At 38.8% G+C, this 17,617-nt stretch overlaps 1 protein-coding gene across 1 annotated transcript in view; it reads right to left on the reverse strand.

The window, feature by feature from the left end:
- xpo4 (exportin 4) overlaps positions 1-17,471 on the reverse strand; it is a 60,656-nt gene extending 43,185 nt beyond the window's left edge. Inside the window, exons 1-6 of the mRNA XM_038721168.1 lie at positions 17,379-17,471; positions 12,808-12,913; positions 10,117-10,258; positions 9,200-9,338; positions 6,331-6,447; positions 5,993-6,146 (exon numbers count right to left, since the gene is read on the reverse strand). Coding sequence (XP_038577096.1) covers positions 5,993-6,146; positions 6,331-6,447; positions 9,200-9,338; positions 10,117-10,258; positions 12,808-12,913; positions 17,379-17,471 — 751 coding nt within the window. The remainder of the gene's footprint in view (positions 1-5,992; positions 6,147-6,330; positions 6,448-9,199; positions 9,339-10,116; positions 10,259-12,807; positions 12,914-17,378) is intronic.
- Between the last annotated feature and the right edge of the window lie 146 nt (positions 17,472-17,617).

Here is a 17,617-nt window from a genome sequence, read left to right on the forward strand (position 1 = left end):
CTTAGTTTAGCCTGTTAGCATGCTAACATTTGCTAATTAGCACTAAACACAAAGTGCAGCTGAGGCTGATGGGAATGTTATTTGTTTTACAGCTATTTTTCATAAACTGAACGATTGAACAAATTAAAATTTTGACTTGATTATGGGGCTTTACGGAAAGTTGGAGGCTCACCACCAATTCTTATCACAATTCGTCTTGAGAGAGGCATGAATGTCTGTACTAAATTCCATGCCAATCCATCAAGTAAATGTTAAGATATTTCACTGGATAGCCTGGTGATGGTGCTAGATGAAAAGTCAAGGGATTTCCCAAGTTGTTAGTAGTTTCCTCAGCTTCACCATGAATGGACCATAGGTTAAAATCAAGGGCAACTTCAATCTTCAAGCACGTCCAGTTGCCCTTGATTTTAACCGTCCTTGTACATGGATATACAGTATGAACAAAATTTCATGGCAATCTATTAAATATTCGTCAAGATTTTTCACCAAAAACTCAAGATGTCCACCACATGGTGGCACTAGAGAAAAAGTCAGGGATCACCAACATCAGCAGGAAGTCATCCTCTGGGAACACTGAATCTCAGAAAAAAAAAAAAATGTAATGGCAGGCCATCAAATAGTTTTTCTGATACTTCAGTCTGGAACGAACAACCGACAGAGTGACACTGCCACCTGTGGAGCTTCAGCAGGGACTAAAAAGAATCAGTGTTTTTTGCATGTTTTAACTCCTTATCTGCATTGTATTGTATAAGACCATTTCCAAATGCAATATACAGTTTTAAATGTATTCATGTATTGCTCCTATCTTTCTAGGCAGCTGTTCATTTTATTTTATATCAGTGTTGTTTAAAACAAAGGAGATTCCCACAACAGTAAAAAAAACCTTCTGGTTTGAAAATGGTTAACTAACGCAAAGTGTTTGTGATCTGCAATAAATGGGCTAAATTGCGCAACATCCCTGGTATTAAGTTTATTACGCCTGTCTACAACAAATGAAATCGGAATTCACATTTCACATACCCAACTCCTCTTTCATCAGCAATTTGCAGACACTGTACAAAGCACTTTACAGTTCAAATTGATAGTATTTTCATGACCACTTTAAATAGACAATCTCAGCAATCTGAACATTTTGCCGGCCTGAGCGACCATTGTCTATGAGGGTTGTGGATTAGCAAGCTTCTCCTGTATCCTCCATTCATTATGGTTGATCCTGACTGAGGATGGACCCGCTGCACAGGAAGACTGGCTGAGTGTCTGCCAGCAGCCGTGCGAAGAGCACAGCGTTATGCTAAGGCGCGTGGTAGGGTTTAAGTGATATATCCTGCCTTAAGTCTTCCCTGCAGCCTCGCCATGTGAAATAACAGTCCAGGAATACCTCCTCAATGACCCAACCCCTCCCTTTCCTATTTCCTTCTACTGTTTGGCCCCCTATCTGTTTAGACAGCAGTTGTCATTAATTCTCCCACTACTGAATTAAACCAATATTATATCAATCATGCCACTGTGCTCGATGCCAACTTGTTTCTTTGAGATTAGAAAGCGATAAGTTGTGGATAAAGACAGCAATTTAAACCTCAGGTTATTGGATGTGAGTTGGATTATTAATTAACAGCCTGCCTGCTTTTTATTTTGATAAGTTGTAAGAAGGTAAATTAGGCCCCTTTGCAAGTAAAATCAATATTTTACTACCTTTATTTAAAATGATAATCTAAAGTTTCAAGCTTTGATTTCTGTCTTTTTTTTGTTGTTGCAAAATGCTCCATAATGGCTGTCGCTGCTCACACCGCTGCTCACACCAACTCTTTGGTCTTCTTTGGTGCATTTAAGTTAAATTAGAAGCGTAATATGCACCATCTCCTGTGAAACAGAGGTCAGCAATGTTCAGAGCCATGAATGAAAAAACCTTTAATGAACTGATACCAATTGAATCGCTGCCGAAACACAGCAGAAAGTGAACATTACTTAAATGTCAAAGACCTACTTTACATTTCAGCAGTCTGTCGCACATCGTCACATTCATGTCCAAAAGAATTGTAGATCATTTCTAAAGAGCCGATTTGACCTCGAAATGCTGTACTCTTTCAAAATGTAATAAAGAAAAATATTTTAAAGGGAGCATTGCAAGTTGTTAAAGAATAGAAAGTATCTACTATGTCACACAAAGAAAATACATGCCGTCACTGAACGTCCATCAGTATATTATCCATCTGTATATACCCTTCCACTTGTGTGTAGGCAGTGGCAGTTGAAGATTCTCCATACAGGTCAGGGCCAAGTCAAACATCCAGCATCAGCTTACACTCTCCAAATCCTAACCTTAACCAGAGAGCTAACATACCTATATATTGACCTCTGAACAGCTAATGAGAATACTGAGCCGGGCTGAGGCAAGTGCTAGGCTGACAGTCGTCTCTTCAGCCCAAGAATAACTCCTAATAAGGCTGCTGGGGGTTATTGTTACTCAGAGAACTTAATGCCACTTTTATTACGCCTCACTAAAAATAAGAATTAAAAAAGCAAGAGGTTTCCTTCTTCTTCTCTTCTGACAAAGAAACAGACATAAATTGAGACAACAGTGCTCAATGGAAAAGACGGCCATGCTTTAATTTGAAACAACTTGAATTTTAGTGAGCTGATATACCATGAAATCTAAACACTGTCCTCCAGTGAAGAAAGGAACAGATGAGAGACAACAAAATGTGAACTTGCTAAAGAACAAAGCACCACTGGCTATTATAGTAACACAATTAACAGAGATGAATTCCCTCACCTACCAAATACATCTAAACAACATAAAGATGATCTAGCAACAGGGATGGAGGGCGATCTATCTGTCAGCTCGGACAGACATTTACAGCACCTGACTGCTGCCGCGGTCTCAAGGCCCGACCGTGACCCTGCGGCAGAGTCAAGTCCAGTGTGGACTGACACAGTGTCGTACCGACGGCCGGAGAGCGTGCCTCCACCAGATGACACCAGAGCCGTGGGGCCTGGGTTGAGACGGAGGCGAGGACAGATAACATGCATGCCGCTCGGCTCGCTTTTTAAAAAAGGGTCTTTGAGCTGGTTGAGAAGTGTGCAAGTGCATGTATTCGTGTGTACGGCGGCTGTCAGCCACGCAATTAAGGAGAGGCCCTCTGAAACCCATTCTGGCATACGTAAGCATCGCACAGGCGTGTTGTAACACTTGCAGACAGGCGGCCACACTCATTCAGGCCTCCCAGCGGTCTTCATCAATCTCTTCTCCTTTTCAACAACAGCCCACACACTTGCAGGCTTTACATACACTCACATCATGCACAGAGAATTTCTATTTCTATGGCCCGAGATAGTCCATTCAACATCTGTGACAACTCCACATCAAGAAAATAGATAACTACAGCTGTGTTTGCATACCACTAGTACGTTGGGGAAACCTCATTTCATTTGTTATTATCCAGCCATCTTTGCTTCACACTCATTGCAGTAAGGGGTTGGTGATGTTGACAAAACTTTCTATCATATTATATGTAACTTTAGATATTGAGGTATAGTAAATTAGTAGTATAGTAAATGTTCTGGGAATTCAACTGAAAAGCCATTTATAGATCTAAAAAATTACCCTAAGGTAAAGTCTGGTTTTCGCAAAACCATCTGAAATAAATACCCACGTACTTCATCATACAAATGCAAAAAGCCAAATCCAGTCCTGCTCATTTAGTTTTAGTTGCCCAAAATGGTGACCTGACATGTTAAGGTGAGAATCATATTGGTGTAGCATAAATGGTGCTGCAAAATCTCTCACGATCACTGTATATATAAATCATGCCACTTAATCAACCAGAAAGTCCCCCTTGCATGTACCAGTAGCTCTGGTAGCCCAATACAAAGTGAAATTGACTGCAACAGCTAATGTACACACACACACACACACACACACACACACACACGACTTAAAAGTGTGTCTTTGAGAGCACACACATATCGAAGCCGAGCGTGCCAGGCATACCAAGGGGAGCCTCAACAAGCCAAGGCGGGGTTGGTGGGCTGCTGGAATGATACAGAGATGGACATACAGACACCTCTTTGAAAGTGATACATGGCCCTGGCTGGCAGCAAAGCGCCACTCCAGATCCCCTCAGACAGGCAGAGAGATGCCAGGCTGGTTGGGATTTAGGCTGTAATGAGCCCAGCCGTGCGAGTGTACACACACACACTTAACACAACACACTTAGTGTCTAAGTTCACTCCACAATGTGGCCAACTGCTAAGATAACATGGATGTGTGCACAAGAGACGAACTACAAAGCAAAACTAATGGACAGATATAAATTCCTGGGTATCACATATTTGTAGGGCCAGATACACACACGTGCACACACAGCATTAGCCATTATGGAGACAATCCATACTCATGTACACAAAAAAACCCAACTTATATATATTTGGCCAAATAAGTATATTACAAGTGGACAAACACAGGGTACTACAATAAGGATAATTACAGGACATTTCTAAGCCAAACATGAGCCTGTTCTCTTAACCTGAAACCGTCAGTTCTGTCACTTTTTCAAAACTAAAGACAACCATCTTCTCTTTCTGCCTCTAGATACCCAGTTTCAATTTCCTTCACAAACCTTTTCACAACACTGGGAGATGCTTTACAAGCTAGCGTGCTTTCATTAGGTCCAATAGCGTAAAGCAATACAAATGCTAAATTACATTGTAAGGACGAGGTTTGCTATAATTCTTCATTACACTTTGACTTTTTGGAATAGGTTAAGTCAAAGTCAAACAGTTAAGTAACTCTGAAAAAATTAATACCACAGACGCTGAACTTAATCATTTCAATGTTCACCTTGTATTAACCTCCAAATACATTAGATAATATGTTTGGGTAAAATGCTTAAACTAACCTGATCATCTGACTGCTTTTGTTGCAGACACAACTGACTTTTGTTGGAAAATTGAGTGCAGCAATGTCATGGTGCCAGATTTCAGCAATTAAATTGCTGAAATCTCAAACCAATAAAAGTGTTGGCTAAAACTACAAACATAAAGCCAGTGGGACTGTCTGATTTTAAGATGTTATTCTGTGCCCCACTAGGCATAATTACTCTATAAAATTACAGTTTTTCATAATAAAATACCATAAAACTTAAAAGCCCAGCCTTTTATTTGCTAAAATAACTCAATTGACCCTGCCTTTATTTGGGACAGGCCTTTAATTCCTCTGCACAAAACTGAAATAGGCTACTATGAAACAGTTTATATATTTCAAACAGAATATTACTTGTATAAAAAATATTTTGAAGGCAGCAACTTAACGAAAACAACAACAGGGTGCAGGATGAGAGAAGTGTGGCAGAAGTTAGCAGACAGAGAGCAATGGACTTCACATGACAGGATTCATAGCTTGGATTCATTTTTATGAAAAGATTTTTTGATTCTTTTGATGGGTGGACCCTTACACACTAAAGGAATATAAATAATCAAGGAACGGACACATTTGGACTTAACGAGTGCTTCAAAGGTAAAAGGGAGTCGGGACTTTTTCTTTTTCTTTACATCTCTTGTACATGCGGTTTCACTGGTAAATCTATAAGAATTACTTTGGGTCTTGTTGTTTCCATTAAATTAACTGAACGATTGAATTGTAGAGAATCTAACCGATCTAACAATGTGTAGCATGTCCATACTGACATGTTGATAATCCGTTAATATATGTATTAACGATCTACGAGCAGGCGAACCTGTGGGGTTTAAGAGGTTTTATACATCCTGTTTTATACAACTTGAAGTTTTACGGTATATTCCAACATTTGAAATGGCCATGACAAAAGCTGCACTTAATGTGTAGTTATATAGCTAACTGGGACTAAACTGTTTTTCTTTGCCATATTTTTGCAGACTTTTTATCCAATCATGTGTCAAGATCTATAAATAATCAAATATACTATCCTGACCTTTCCAGGTGTAATAATCCCCATCAGTCACAAAGAAAGGATATGATTGGGTGGCAGGAAGTTCCAGCTGAGGACCTGGTTGGCCAGAGCCAGGTAGCGCTGGAAGACAGACGACATCTGGGCGTTTAGGTTTTCTCGGCGGCTGAACTCCTGCAGTACCTCCATGGTCAACATAAAGATCTGACGCAGGCCCTCTTCCTGGAAGCAAGGGAGGGATGGAAGCAACAGAGACAGACGGATGAATTCAGAAACAAATAGTGATACATAAAGGAAAAGCAACAGTCTATGACTAGTTTAGAGAAAAAGAATGAAGAACAACAATCCCTCCTTTTACAACTTTACTGCTGAAAACAGAGAACAGGAGGTGAGGTGGGGAACAAACCTGGAACAGACGCTTGCAGCTGCCGTGAAACTCCATGCTGAGGCCGATGCTGCTGGTCTTACTGGAGCTGGAGAACTCACTGAGCAGAGCGGTCAGGATGGAGCAGGCCAGTGTTTGCTGCAGCAGAGGGGGTTGTGAGATCATACAGGCCAAATGTTATGCAAAGAATTATACTGGAGGCCAAACCTGAGCATAGATCATCAGTGAAGACCCAAAAAGGAGAAAGCCTGACTATACTTCATGTGGCAATCCAATACCATACTGCATACTAATTCCAAGGAAGGTTTTAATATGAGTTGGGCACATTGGAAACACTACAAAATTAACTATACTGAAAAAAAATCTGTTTGCAGCTTGGTCTGCTGTTGTTGTACACTAGTGCTCCACAATGCAATGCACAAAGGAAATGGAGCAGCTGCTCACAGCTGCAAGACATTATAACAAGCTGTGGTTGGTGGTGAGACTGCTTAGTGAAGATCTGAGTAAACAAAAATAAGTATGAAATCTTTGGAACAACAGTTTGCTTTCTCTATTTTGAGGATTACTTTGCAGCGATGCCTCACAGTCACAGTGAAATTGATTTCTGTGAGCACACATACTGCATAATGTCCTGTACAAAATAGTAAGGTATATTGAATTTCACGAACTACAAAAGTATACTAGAATTATTATGAACCGTATACTGTTGGTATGTAATATACAAATGGCTCTGTTCTAATGAACATGCATCTACTAGTCGGAAAAATTACAACTCTTTTCACAACTTATGGATAAATGATCAGTGGTAAGGAACACACATGTTGGGTATTACAGGACAAATTATTATTAATTAGTATAATTCTCAGAGACAGCGTTTATTGAAATCATCAAAGAACAGTAATTTAATTTGTACTCACAATCTATTTAATTTGTGCCTTTGACCTGTAAATACTGATTATTTCAGTACAGATGAATCCCTTTATTATTTTTTAATATGGCATAAAATACAAAACGGCCAGCGATTGTCTTTAGCCCAAGGTGATATCCTCAAATTGCTTGCCAACCAACAGTCGAAAACCCAAAGATTTTCCATTTACAATTATATAAAGCTGTGGAAAGCAGCAAATCTTCACATTGTGAAACTCGAACCAGCAAACATTTGGCATTTTTTGGTTGATAAATCACTCAATGATTGATTAATTACCTTTACTTTAATTAGATTAATTAATTAATCAATCCACTAATTATTTAAGTATCAGTTCCTTTTAACATCAGGCAGTGGACACCAGATCAAAATTTGCCAAAATCTGGTGATTAAAAGGGCATCCCTCCCAAGCAGCTAATTCACTCACTCACAAACAAGTGCTGAATATTAGGACTTTTGTTTTGAATGAATGCATAATATTTCAGAAGGGAATCTTTTTCCATAGTCTCTAATTGTAAAATGACTTTGCCCTCTGTGTTCCAGATTCTGAAGACTGAGGAATGACGAATTTAGTTTAGGAGAACAATAGTTGTGGGACTTCAGCCCAAACAAACACTACATTAGGTGGCTTAACTGATCACTTTGTCCTGTCTGGGTTTGTACAACCAAAAAAAGAAAAAGAAAAAAAAGACAGAAATCACCAGCTGTGGTCTATAATTTAAAAAGCACTTTCATCCCTCCACCACATAGATGCCCTTCTCTTGTTTGGTGAGGGAAACAAATGAAATAGTGCCACCTATTGGATTAAGAGGAGATGCCCAGTTCGTTTTATAAAACCAATGAGCACTGAGGATTGAGTCATGCCAATACCCCCCCCCCAAATGTGACACAAATATTTTGCCTGTATGTACATAGTCTTAATTTAAAAAACTTTGGCTTCATCTTTTTCCCCCCATAAGGTCACCCAAGCAGTTCACAGCACCAAACACCAAAAACATATAGACAAAAAGGTTTTGAGTACATGAACAACAAAAACAGGCACTTGATATAATACTTTTGTCTAACCACAGGAATGCGCCTGGAGCTTCTTTCCCAGTACGGCCTTTGTGCCATTTTTTTATTTTCAGACTGAGCTCTGTGTAATCTGAGCCAGATCCCATGCAGAATGTCTGTAACCAGGGCGCAAATGTGGTCCATCAAGTCACAGATAAAATAAATATGATCAAAGCTTTAACCCAGTTAAATGTGAGTGAAATACACTCAACAAGTTCAACCATTCTGCAACTGTGTTTTGGGTAACTGTTGTGTCTGTTAATGTATTCTTTGACTATAAGAACATAATTTATTATAGACAGGAGTAGGGCTCGTATTATTTATAGACACAATTTACTGTGAGAGGCACAAAAAAGGTGAACCAATTAAACTGTCAAACTTTATTATTTGTATCACTCTTCGTCTATTTGAATCTAAACTTGCACATGTGGCGTTTGAAACAGCGGAGAACACTGATGATGGACAACATAGTGTTTGTACAAGATAGTTCGGGGGTAGAGCTGTGTTTGTGTTAGTCGATGAGGTTTTCCTGAGACCTTGCTTAGGTTTTTACAAGGTTGGAAATTAAACAAAAAAGGGAAACCTTTATTTACTTCTTTATTTACCTCATTTTGATTTTAAGTCACATTTTATAAAGCTGCCTAAAAGTCACCAACATATACTTATTTACTAATTTATAATTTGATCCTGACAGTCTTTGTGTAGTCAAAACACAAGAAGAAACTACGGCATATGGACCAAGTTGCCTTTTCATCTCAATTTAACAGGCATCTATACTGAAGCGCTGGGCTTTGACATTGTGGAAGATATTTTGGTGATCTAATGTGTCTTGCACGTGGGCAAAAACAAAAAAGGGGAACATAAATGGTTTACAACACATTATGTACTGATACATCTGTATGTCTTTCTCACCACTGTGGGGTTCCCGCTGCTGATGAGCTGTCCGACCTCGTGAAAGATGCTTTTGCAGTTGATGCTTTTGTCTAGAGAGCCCCTCTTCACGATGACCGCCACAGCCAGCAGGATCTGCTCTCGGACATACTTCTGGAGACTGGAGGAAACAGGAAGAAACTGACAGTAAGTGCGACAGATATGAGGTGAACGGACACTGACCGTCCGCAGGGGTTGAGAATACGAAGAAAAACAAAGTGAAAGAAAGATGCTGAGGGTTCAAACACAGCTGCAGCTTATTTCCTTTGGCTTGTATCACATGGAAGATTGCCTTTTTGTTTTGTTTTTTTAAATAACACTGTCTAATCAAACAAAAGTAAATAGGAATCCTTTTAGCTTGTTTGTTGAATAGAGTTTTAACTTCGCTGCACCAGGTCAGAGAAATTGGCAGAGAATAAGTATGTACTCTTTTTCTCTTCTGATTATACCCCAGGACACCTGAAAAACAGCTATTTATGAGCATCAGCCTAGACTTCCCATGTATGAGGACCCACAGGCTATCTGATATCTGATGTGCAACAAATTTCGCGTATAAAAGATAAGATGCAAAACATTTCTTGAGTCTTGTTGAGTTAGAAACCCAATTTCAAATGCCATAAAACCTACTTGCACAAACAATCAACCAAACAAATGAACTGCTGCTTTTGGTGTGATGCCACCCAGATTTATAGGTATATTATTTAATCTAGCTCATCAAAAAGACCATCCTATATCTGTGATATTTGAAAGGCTAGCTGATGAATATTAATGGCTCTTGAATTAGCTGTACATTTTTCTGTGCTTTAGACTTATGTAAGAGGAGGTGAGGTCTATTGATGTTCTTCCACTCCTGTAAGACACACAAACAAATTTATTATGCCTCTTTCCTTCTTTCTTACTTGGGTCTCTGTAAAACGTAGGTGAGGAGGAATGCCCGAAGCGACTCGATGCTGGTCTTTTCCAGCAGGATCCATTCCCGCACCACTGCCTCCATGATGGCTGTGGCTGCCTGAAACAGCACATAGTCCACCTTACTGGTCTCTGGAGATGGGAAAAGGAGGTGCGAGAGAAGAGAAATAAGGAAGGAGAAAGATTAGGAGAAATGGATTGTTAAAATGAACTGATGTTCTCCTTTTGAGTCAGTACATTTACTTGCACAAACATGTAAATACAAGTTAGTTACAATGCGTTTGAAAGCCCAGATTGATGTTTTAGCACAATAAATGCATTTACATGCTTTGCAATTATCACACTTTCCTAAAAAACCTGCGTTTACAGTCTAAGGATGGAAATTATGTCCACTAGCCATCTAAATATAAGGTGCTGTCCTAGTTATCATAAAAAATACTTGCTGATTGATGGTTTCTGATAGTATGCCATTTCAGATGGCATGGGGATATTTTTATTTTGTACTTTAAAACTTTTTGTCCCGTGGGGCAATTGGTTCTGCAGCAAAACATACATAAAGACAGGCATAGATTAGATACAAGACTAAAAAAAATAATATACTGAGTATTGCTGACTCCGGTTGTACAACAGTGGAATAAAGTGCTCAATTTAGGGACATTAAATTGTGCCTGTATACAGTAAATATCAAAACCTTAAACAAAATTCAAAATTTCCACCCATAGTTAAGTTTTATGATTTGTGATAGATTATTGCTTAATAAGATGTGGCAATATAAATGCTCTATTTCTTGAGTTATTAGTTGTTAAATTACAGTTTTAAGGCAATTTTATTTATATAGCACATTTCATTACAAATAAACGTAACATGCTTTACATTAAAATGAAAGCAGCAACTGATAACATACACTTAGTGTCCAGTTTATTGGATACACCTAGCTAAAACTAACGCAGCCCTACAATAATATTCTACTTTCTTGAAGGTTAAAATGACCAGCAGAAAACGCCTAGCTGGGAGCGCTTTGGAGGCGCAGCATTTTTTTTGGCTGAGATGCTTTGGTTACTATTATACATAATATCCGTGGAGGTGATGTGCTGCAAGTAGGCTACCTAATTTTACTGAATGTCAAAATGTCACCACAAAGTTGTCTACAGTAGCCCTAGGCCTACTTGCACTGGCCCTTGCTCTGCAAGAATAGAAGGCTGAAACATGTAGTGAGGGGACCGACTCGCCGTACGTGGGTCCATGAGATTTTGCGGGCGAGGAAATAACTCTGCAAGGAGGCACATCGAAACTACACTCAATTAAAGAATGTAGTGTCTCTTCTACATGCAATATCCCTGTGATGGATCAGGTAACATACCTGGAAGCAGTGATCTCCAAAGACCAAAACGCAAGAAGTCTATTCAATTTTAACCCAATCACTGACAAAACAAACTAAGAAATTAAACCATTGGCTGCTCAGGGATTTATCTATGAGAGGCAGAATATTACTATCTAAAGCAGAAGGCATATCCAGACTCACTTACTTGTCTTTGGATGTTGACACAAAAGAATTGGCAATATGTTGTTTAATTTTGTCTGGAAAAACAAAACTCTGTTAAAAAGTCTGTGATTAACTACTCAGTGTGGGGGTTTGAAAATTTGCAATCTTTTCCAAGATTGGTGGCCTGGACTTTCTTTTATTATGTAATTATAATATCAGCAAAATCCCTAAACTTTCATAAGAACATGCTTTGTCCGGGTCTCTCTTATTTAAACATAACTTCTCTCTACACCAATATTATATTTGGAATAATAATATAAAAACAAGTCAATATTTTTTGAAAACTGGTTAAATAATAATATTTTACTTGTTAGTCAACTGTTTGAAACTAATAGGAGACTATATAGCTACTCAGACTTGGTGCTTTAACCTGGACATTTTAATCAGAAAGTCTTAATGAATGTTAAATTATTTTTGTAGAATGAAATGCTGTATGTGGGCGGTACGGTGGTGCGGTGGTTAGCACTGTTGCCTCACAGCAAGAAGGTCGTGGGTTCAAACCCCGGCTGCCCCGGCCTTTCTGTGTGGAGTTTGCATGTTCTCCCCCGTGTCTGCGTGGGTTCTCTCCGTGTGCTCCGGCTTCCCACCATCCAAACACATGCAGGCTAGGTTGATTGGTGTGAGTGGTTGTTTGTCTATGTGTGGCCCTGCGATGGACTGGCGACCTGTCCAGGGTGTAACCTGCCTTGCGCCCGATGTCAGCTGGGATTGGCTCCAGCGACCCTGTACGCAGGATAAGCGGTTGACGATGGATGGAAATGTTGTATGTCTTTTCTTCTTATGTGCTGTATGTTAATTTTCAATTAAAAAAACTAATTAAACTCTCGGCATTGGAAAAAAAAATCGCCCAGTGCGGAAAAGATGCTCAGCGCCTCGTCATGCTGCTGGTGTTTTTACCATGATGTAAAAAACGCGGCACTCCCATTACAATCAACTGAAAAAAAACGTTGGCCTCAGGAAAAAACGTGGACACAGGGCCTTAGAGATGAGGACCCACAGGCTATCTGATATCTGATGTGCAACAAATTTCGCGTATAAAAGATTCAACTTGTATGGGGTTCATTAGATTAAAAATGTTAAAATAAAATGATGTCTTAAAAATAAGCTATGCAGCCTAAACGATTAAGTCACTAGTTACCTAAGATGTGCTTGCAGATGGCAAAAGGGGATTTGGATTTCCTGAAGGAGAGGAATATGTGTTCAGCATGCTGCCTCTGTTCTGTGCTGACCATGGACGGCGGTGCCTGTAAAAAATAACATTAAAAAAACACACATTAGCATTTATAGACAAGGCTTAGTTTATTTTTACAATGGTCTACAAAATTGAGTTCTCATACTTCTCAGAACATCTAATTCAAATATATATTTGTGATTTTAAAACTTTTTTTTGGTGGGTTATGGTCAACGAGTATATAGCTGCTAACATGCTAATAGTAGCATGGGCTTGTTAGCACAGTGCTAATATACCCTTACGGAAGCATGATTATTATTTTATGTGTCCAAGAAAAATGTATGTTGAGCCAATGGAAGGTATATTGTTGAAATGTGCATGTGCACTGTGAAAACACTGTACATATGTTTGTAGATTGTGGTTAATGATATCAACAGAGCTCAAACTACAAAACACTACAAAAGGTTTGTGTTTTCTTGATAATGTTGGTCTCCACATTTGTGAAACACAGGTTTAGCTATGTGACATTATGTCTTTGCTAACATTGTAGCAGCCAGGAATGCATATAAGGTGTTCTGTGATGAAATGCTGTTGCTGAGCACAATACCTCTTGCAGGAAAAACATGCCATAAGATGAAATAGAAGAAGATGTTCTACTAGCAATCATATTTTAAATACAAAGAAAACTGACATGTCAGGTACAAGACATGACACTGCTCAGTACCACAAGGATAATTTTTTACTCCTTATTTTGTCAAATCAAAAATCCAGATGAGAACGTTTATTTTCATGCTGTAAATTCACTGACAACCAAGCTCACAGCTGGACAAGTTTGTCCCAGGAAAGGAGGCACCATTAGTGGTTCGCTAAGATTAGAGATGGTACAGTGTACACTAAACGTTCATTAAAACAAATACTATTAAGAGAACTATTACACGCCCTGATATTAATATTGTAGTCATACTTTATATAAGAAGTACAAAAACAAGTTCAGTCAAGTTCAATTCAGTCAATAACAGAAAAGCCTCCATAATAACAAAAAAGGCATTACAACACCAAATGCGCTATGAATAAAAGTGAGAAAGTGTTACACAGACTTTTATTGAGTAGTGTCGCCATGATACAGCTCAGCAGGAAAGTCACATTCCAGGCCTAATTGCAGTAAAAGCAGCTCTGCGGCTGAAGGCAGCAGAGTAAAGAAAGACCGTTTATCTGAGCGCACACAGACACACACTCACTTCAAGACACATAATATACTATGATGAGATGGCAGTCGCAAAACATGCCATGCCCAAAAAATTCAATGAAAAATATCTCACTAACATGAAATATATATTTGATGACAAGTGGCACTAATAAATATTCATTTTATATTAACAATGGAATCAACAGTGGACTGTGAAGCTTCTGACTGAAGCATTTTAAGCGTCTTTCAGCGAACTGTTTTGATTTTAAAGCCCACAACCTTAAGGTTTTGGTTCAGACTCATTGCGCTCATCTGCATCATTTTCAACCACAACAGACAGAAGTTTTCAACTAAGTCTGATAAACACACTTTACACCACTAGTTTTCCTAGCTTACCACAAAAAGCAAACAGACAGATTTGCTCAACTGTTCTGCTAACAAACTTGCAAATGCGAGCTGAATTAAAAATGCTAAATTGTTTAGTTGAATCAATGACTGTTTATTACATTAAGGAATAACTATAAACCATATTAATGCTTTTAATATCAAGTAGATTTAAGAAGTCCCATGCCTATAGACTGTCGTGTAAATATTAACATGTTTGCATATTCAACGGTACGGACAGTACTTACTTAAAGAATTGTGAATGTACTTGTCAAAGTTTGGACACATTTTCATTACCCAAGAGGCACACTTAACTCACAACAGAAAGTCACCCATAACATATTATACAATATGTTCCAAGTGAGTCTGGGAAACCTCTATGGTAAATATCATGTGCTATTGCGGTGAATATTTTGCTGTATTTCCTTCTGCTCTTGTGCACTGACCACCTCGACAGAGAAGCTACTACTGAGTCCTACTCTACTCTAAAATACTGTCATACTATCATAAAAAAATAAAAATCAAGATACTGATGGATAAATTTTACTCAAGTACAAGTTCAAAATATGAATTTAATTTAATATGGTACAATGATTTCTCGACTGAATACGGCTATCAAGAGAGCAAAGTTAAAAGGTTCTGTACCAAAGAAGGTGTGTCTGGCATTTCTAAAAAAACAAAACAAAAAAGGTAACAGTGCTTTGTTAAAAAAAAAAAAATCAACCAGTTTTTAGCCCTTTTGTTTTGTGTCGAAACATTTTCTCATCATTGATAATGTCTTGTAATGATTATGTTTTTTTCTCCCCCCATCTGTTGACCACAAAGTCAGGATGAGGTAGTCAATTCAGTGCCAGTATAATGTATTGCCTGATCACGGCCCTGTAGTGTCAATCAATCTATTAATGTTTTGGGACTAATAATCCAGATCTTCACTATAATAATCCACTCTACTTTACCACACTATTCAACTACTCACCATGTACACTCAATATGGTTGCTGATGGTAACTGATGTATTACAATACATAGGGCTGGAACTAATGATTATTCCCAAAACGACGTCTTTAAATGTCTTGTTTTGTCCCCAACCCAAACATATTCAGTTACTGTCATAAATGAGGAAACAAACGAGAAAATATACACATTGGAATCAGAGAATTTGAATTTTTTCCCCCCGCAAAAATGTTTTCTAAAAAACAACAAAACAATTCATGTATTATACTACCTTTACAAATGTCATAATACTACAATAGTTTTTATCAAAACTGTAGAGAGGTGATATAATTTATAGTGTTATTTCAGTGACGGTAGACTAGATGTTACAAACACCTCTTAATACAGTGCTATGCAATTCACAAGCAGTATACCACAATGTTCAACAAATTTTGAAATAAATTGTTCAATTCACCATTTATATTGAATAAGGTCTTGCACCGAATAGTACAAAAGCTATACGACTTAATGTTCCGGCCCTGCTTCATCGAGGCACTAAAATCTGCACATTACGGATCACAATCCCTAAAATAATGCCAGATAATCAATGATAAATATCAGCACACTGGCCAGATCAGAATCTCATCCAACAAACTAAAAGGGGGCAACAATGTCCACAACTGTATATCAAAATGTCTGTGTAGGTACGTGGAATCACATATAGGTAATCTGATGTTTACCACAAAGGATTATGTAACCTAAAAGATTAAAGTCAAACTGGAAGTATTCATTTGAGGCGTGCAACCAATTCACAAAATTCACAATCTGATTAGACATGTTGACCTATATCTTATGCTCGTCCCCCCCCTTCATATCCATCTCTTTACTCTACAATAAAGGCAAAAATGCCAAACATAATCTTTAAAAAAAAAGGAGTATGAGTACAACATCTGGGTGAAAGAACAGAGTTTAGTTTTGTGCTGTTTCAAGTGGCTCCAAAGCAGCATAATAGATGACATATTTTAAAAGCAGCGCTTTATCATGTAATAAAATCAACCTGAAACAGATATAATATTAACCAGTGTACTTTGATTTAACCATAAATCCACAATTTCTATTAAATCAAGAGCCATGTACTGATTAGTAAAATGTGATGTTTACTGTTACACCCCTGGTTAATCTACAAACACAAATGTATACAGTTACATTGTGATTCACACAATGTCTAAAACGAGACATTCAGAAGACACCTGCTGTCTACAATGTGAATCACCGGCCATGCGTGTGTTTGTGTTGACATAAAGCCACTAAATCTCAGTCAGTGTCATCTTCTAAAAAAGGACAACAATGTCCAGTTTAACCCCCCCAAAGCAAAGGGAAAGCAAAATGGCAGAAAGCAACAGCTAGTTAGCTAAATTCACCCAGCACAGAGACTCATGACATGCACATGGTTAGCCACTTGCTCTTAGCTTGTGTATTCAGCGTAATATAGTCCAACGGAGGCTGGAGGGTGTTCAGAGACAAACACTTGATGTAAATGAGTGTTTTGGGGGGGATACAGAAGAAGCTAAAGCTACACACCGAGTGAATCAACAGCGTGTTTATGCGAGCAGCACCGGGATGCTCTAACTGTCTCATGAGTGCAATAAAACTTGATGCAACGTTAACGGCTGGAAAAGGGACAGCGACACGAACCGTTCAACTTTCTGGAGCCACATTGGAAAGTGTCCAAACGTGGGGTTGGAGGGGAGGATATTTTTTTAGGGTGGTGGCGGTTTCTGAGAGGAAGGATGAAAATGAAAACGGGGGTAGATGATGAGCGGATTATTTTTGCGGGATGGAGCCAGGCAAGGGAAGGCAAGGCGCCACGCATCGCTCACATATCGTTTCTGTTAAAAACTGAACACATTCAACAACAAAAACCGAGAAGAAACAAACAACCGCGGGGGTTCCCAACCGCCAAACTCCACCCGTGACAAAGTTAAGATATATGTGCCGCCCTTCTCATGGCTATAAAACAACGCTGAATATCTCACCATTAAAACTTTGGCAGCGCTTTCCAGCTGTGTGATCACTTCTGGTGCACCGACCGCCGCCATCATCGTCGTCCCTCTCCAATGACGCGCCATGCGCTCTGCATTGTGGGATTACTGCGCTGGTACCCGGCAGGGTTCAACCCCAACCGACCCTAAACCCGGCAACTTCAGAGGAGTTATGTAATCCAGAGAAGAAGACATTTACTCCAACTCAAGACGTGTTGTTTTTTTTTTTAAGT

Source organism: Micropterus salmoides, unplaced genomic scaffold, assembly GCF_014851395.1.
Source record: "Micropterus salmoides isolate LMB-PRFRI ecotype aquatic unplaced genomic scaffold, ASM1485139v1 Ms_hic_scaffold_15, whole genome shotgun sequence".
Classification (NCBI taxonomy): Eukaryota; Metazoa; Chordata; class Actinopteri; order Centrarchiformes; family Centrarchidae; genus Micropterus; species Micropterus salmoides.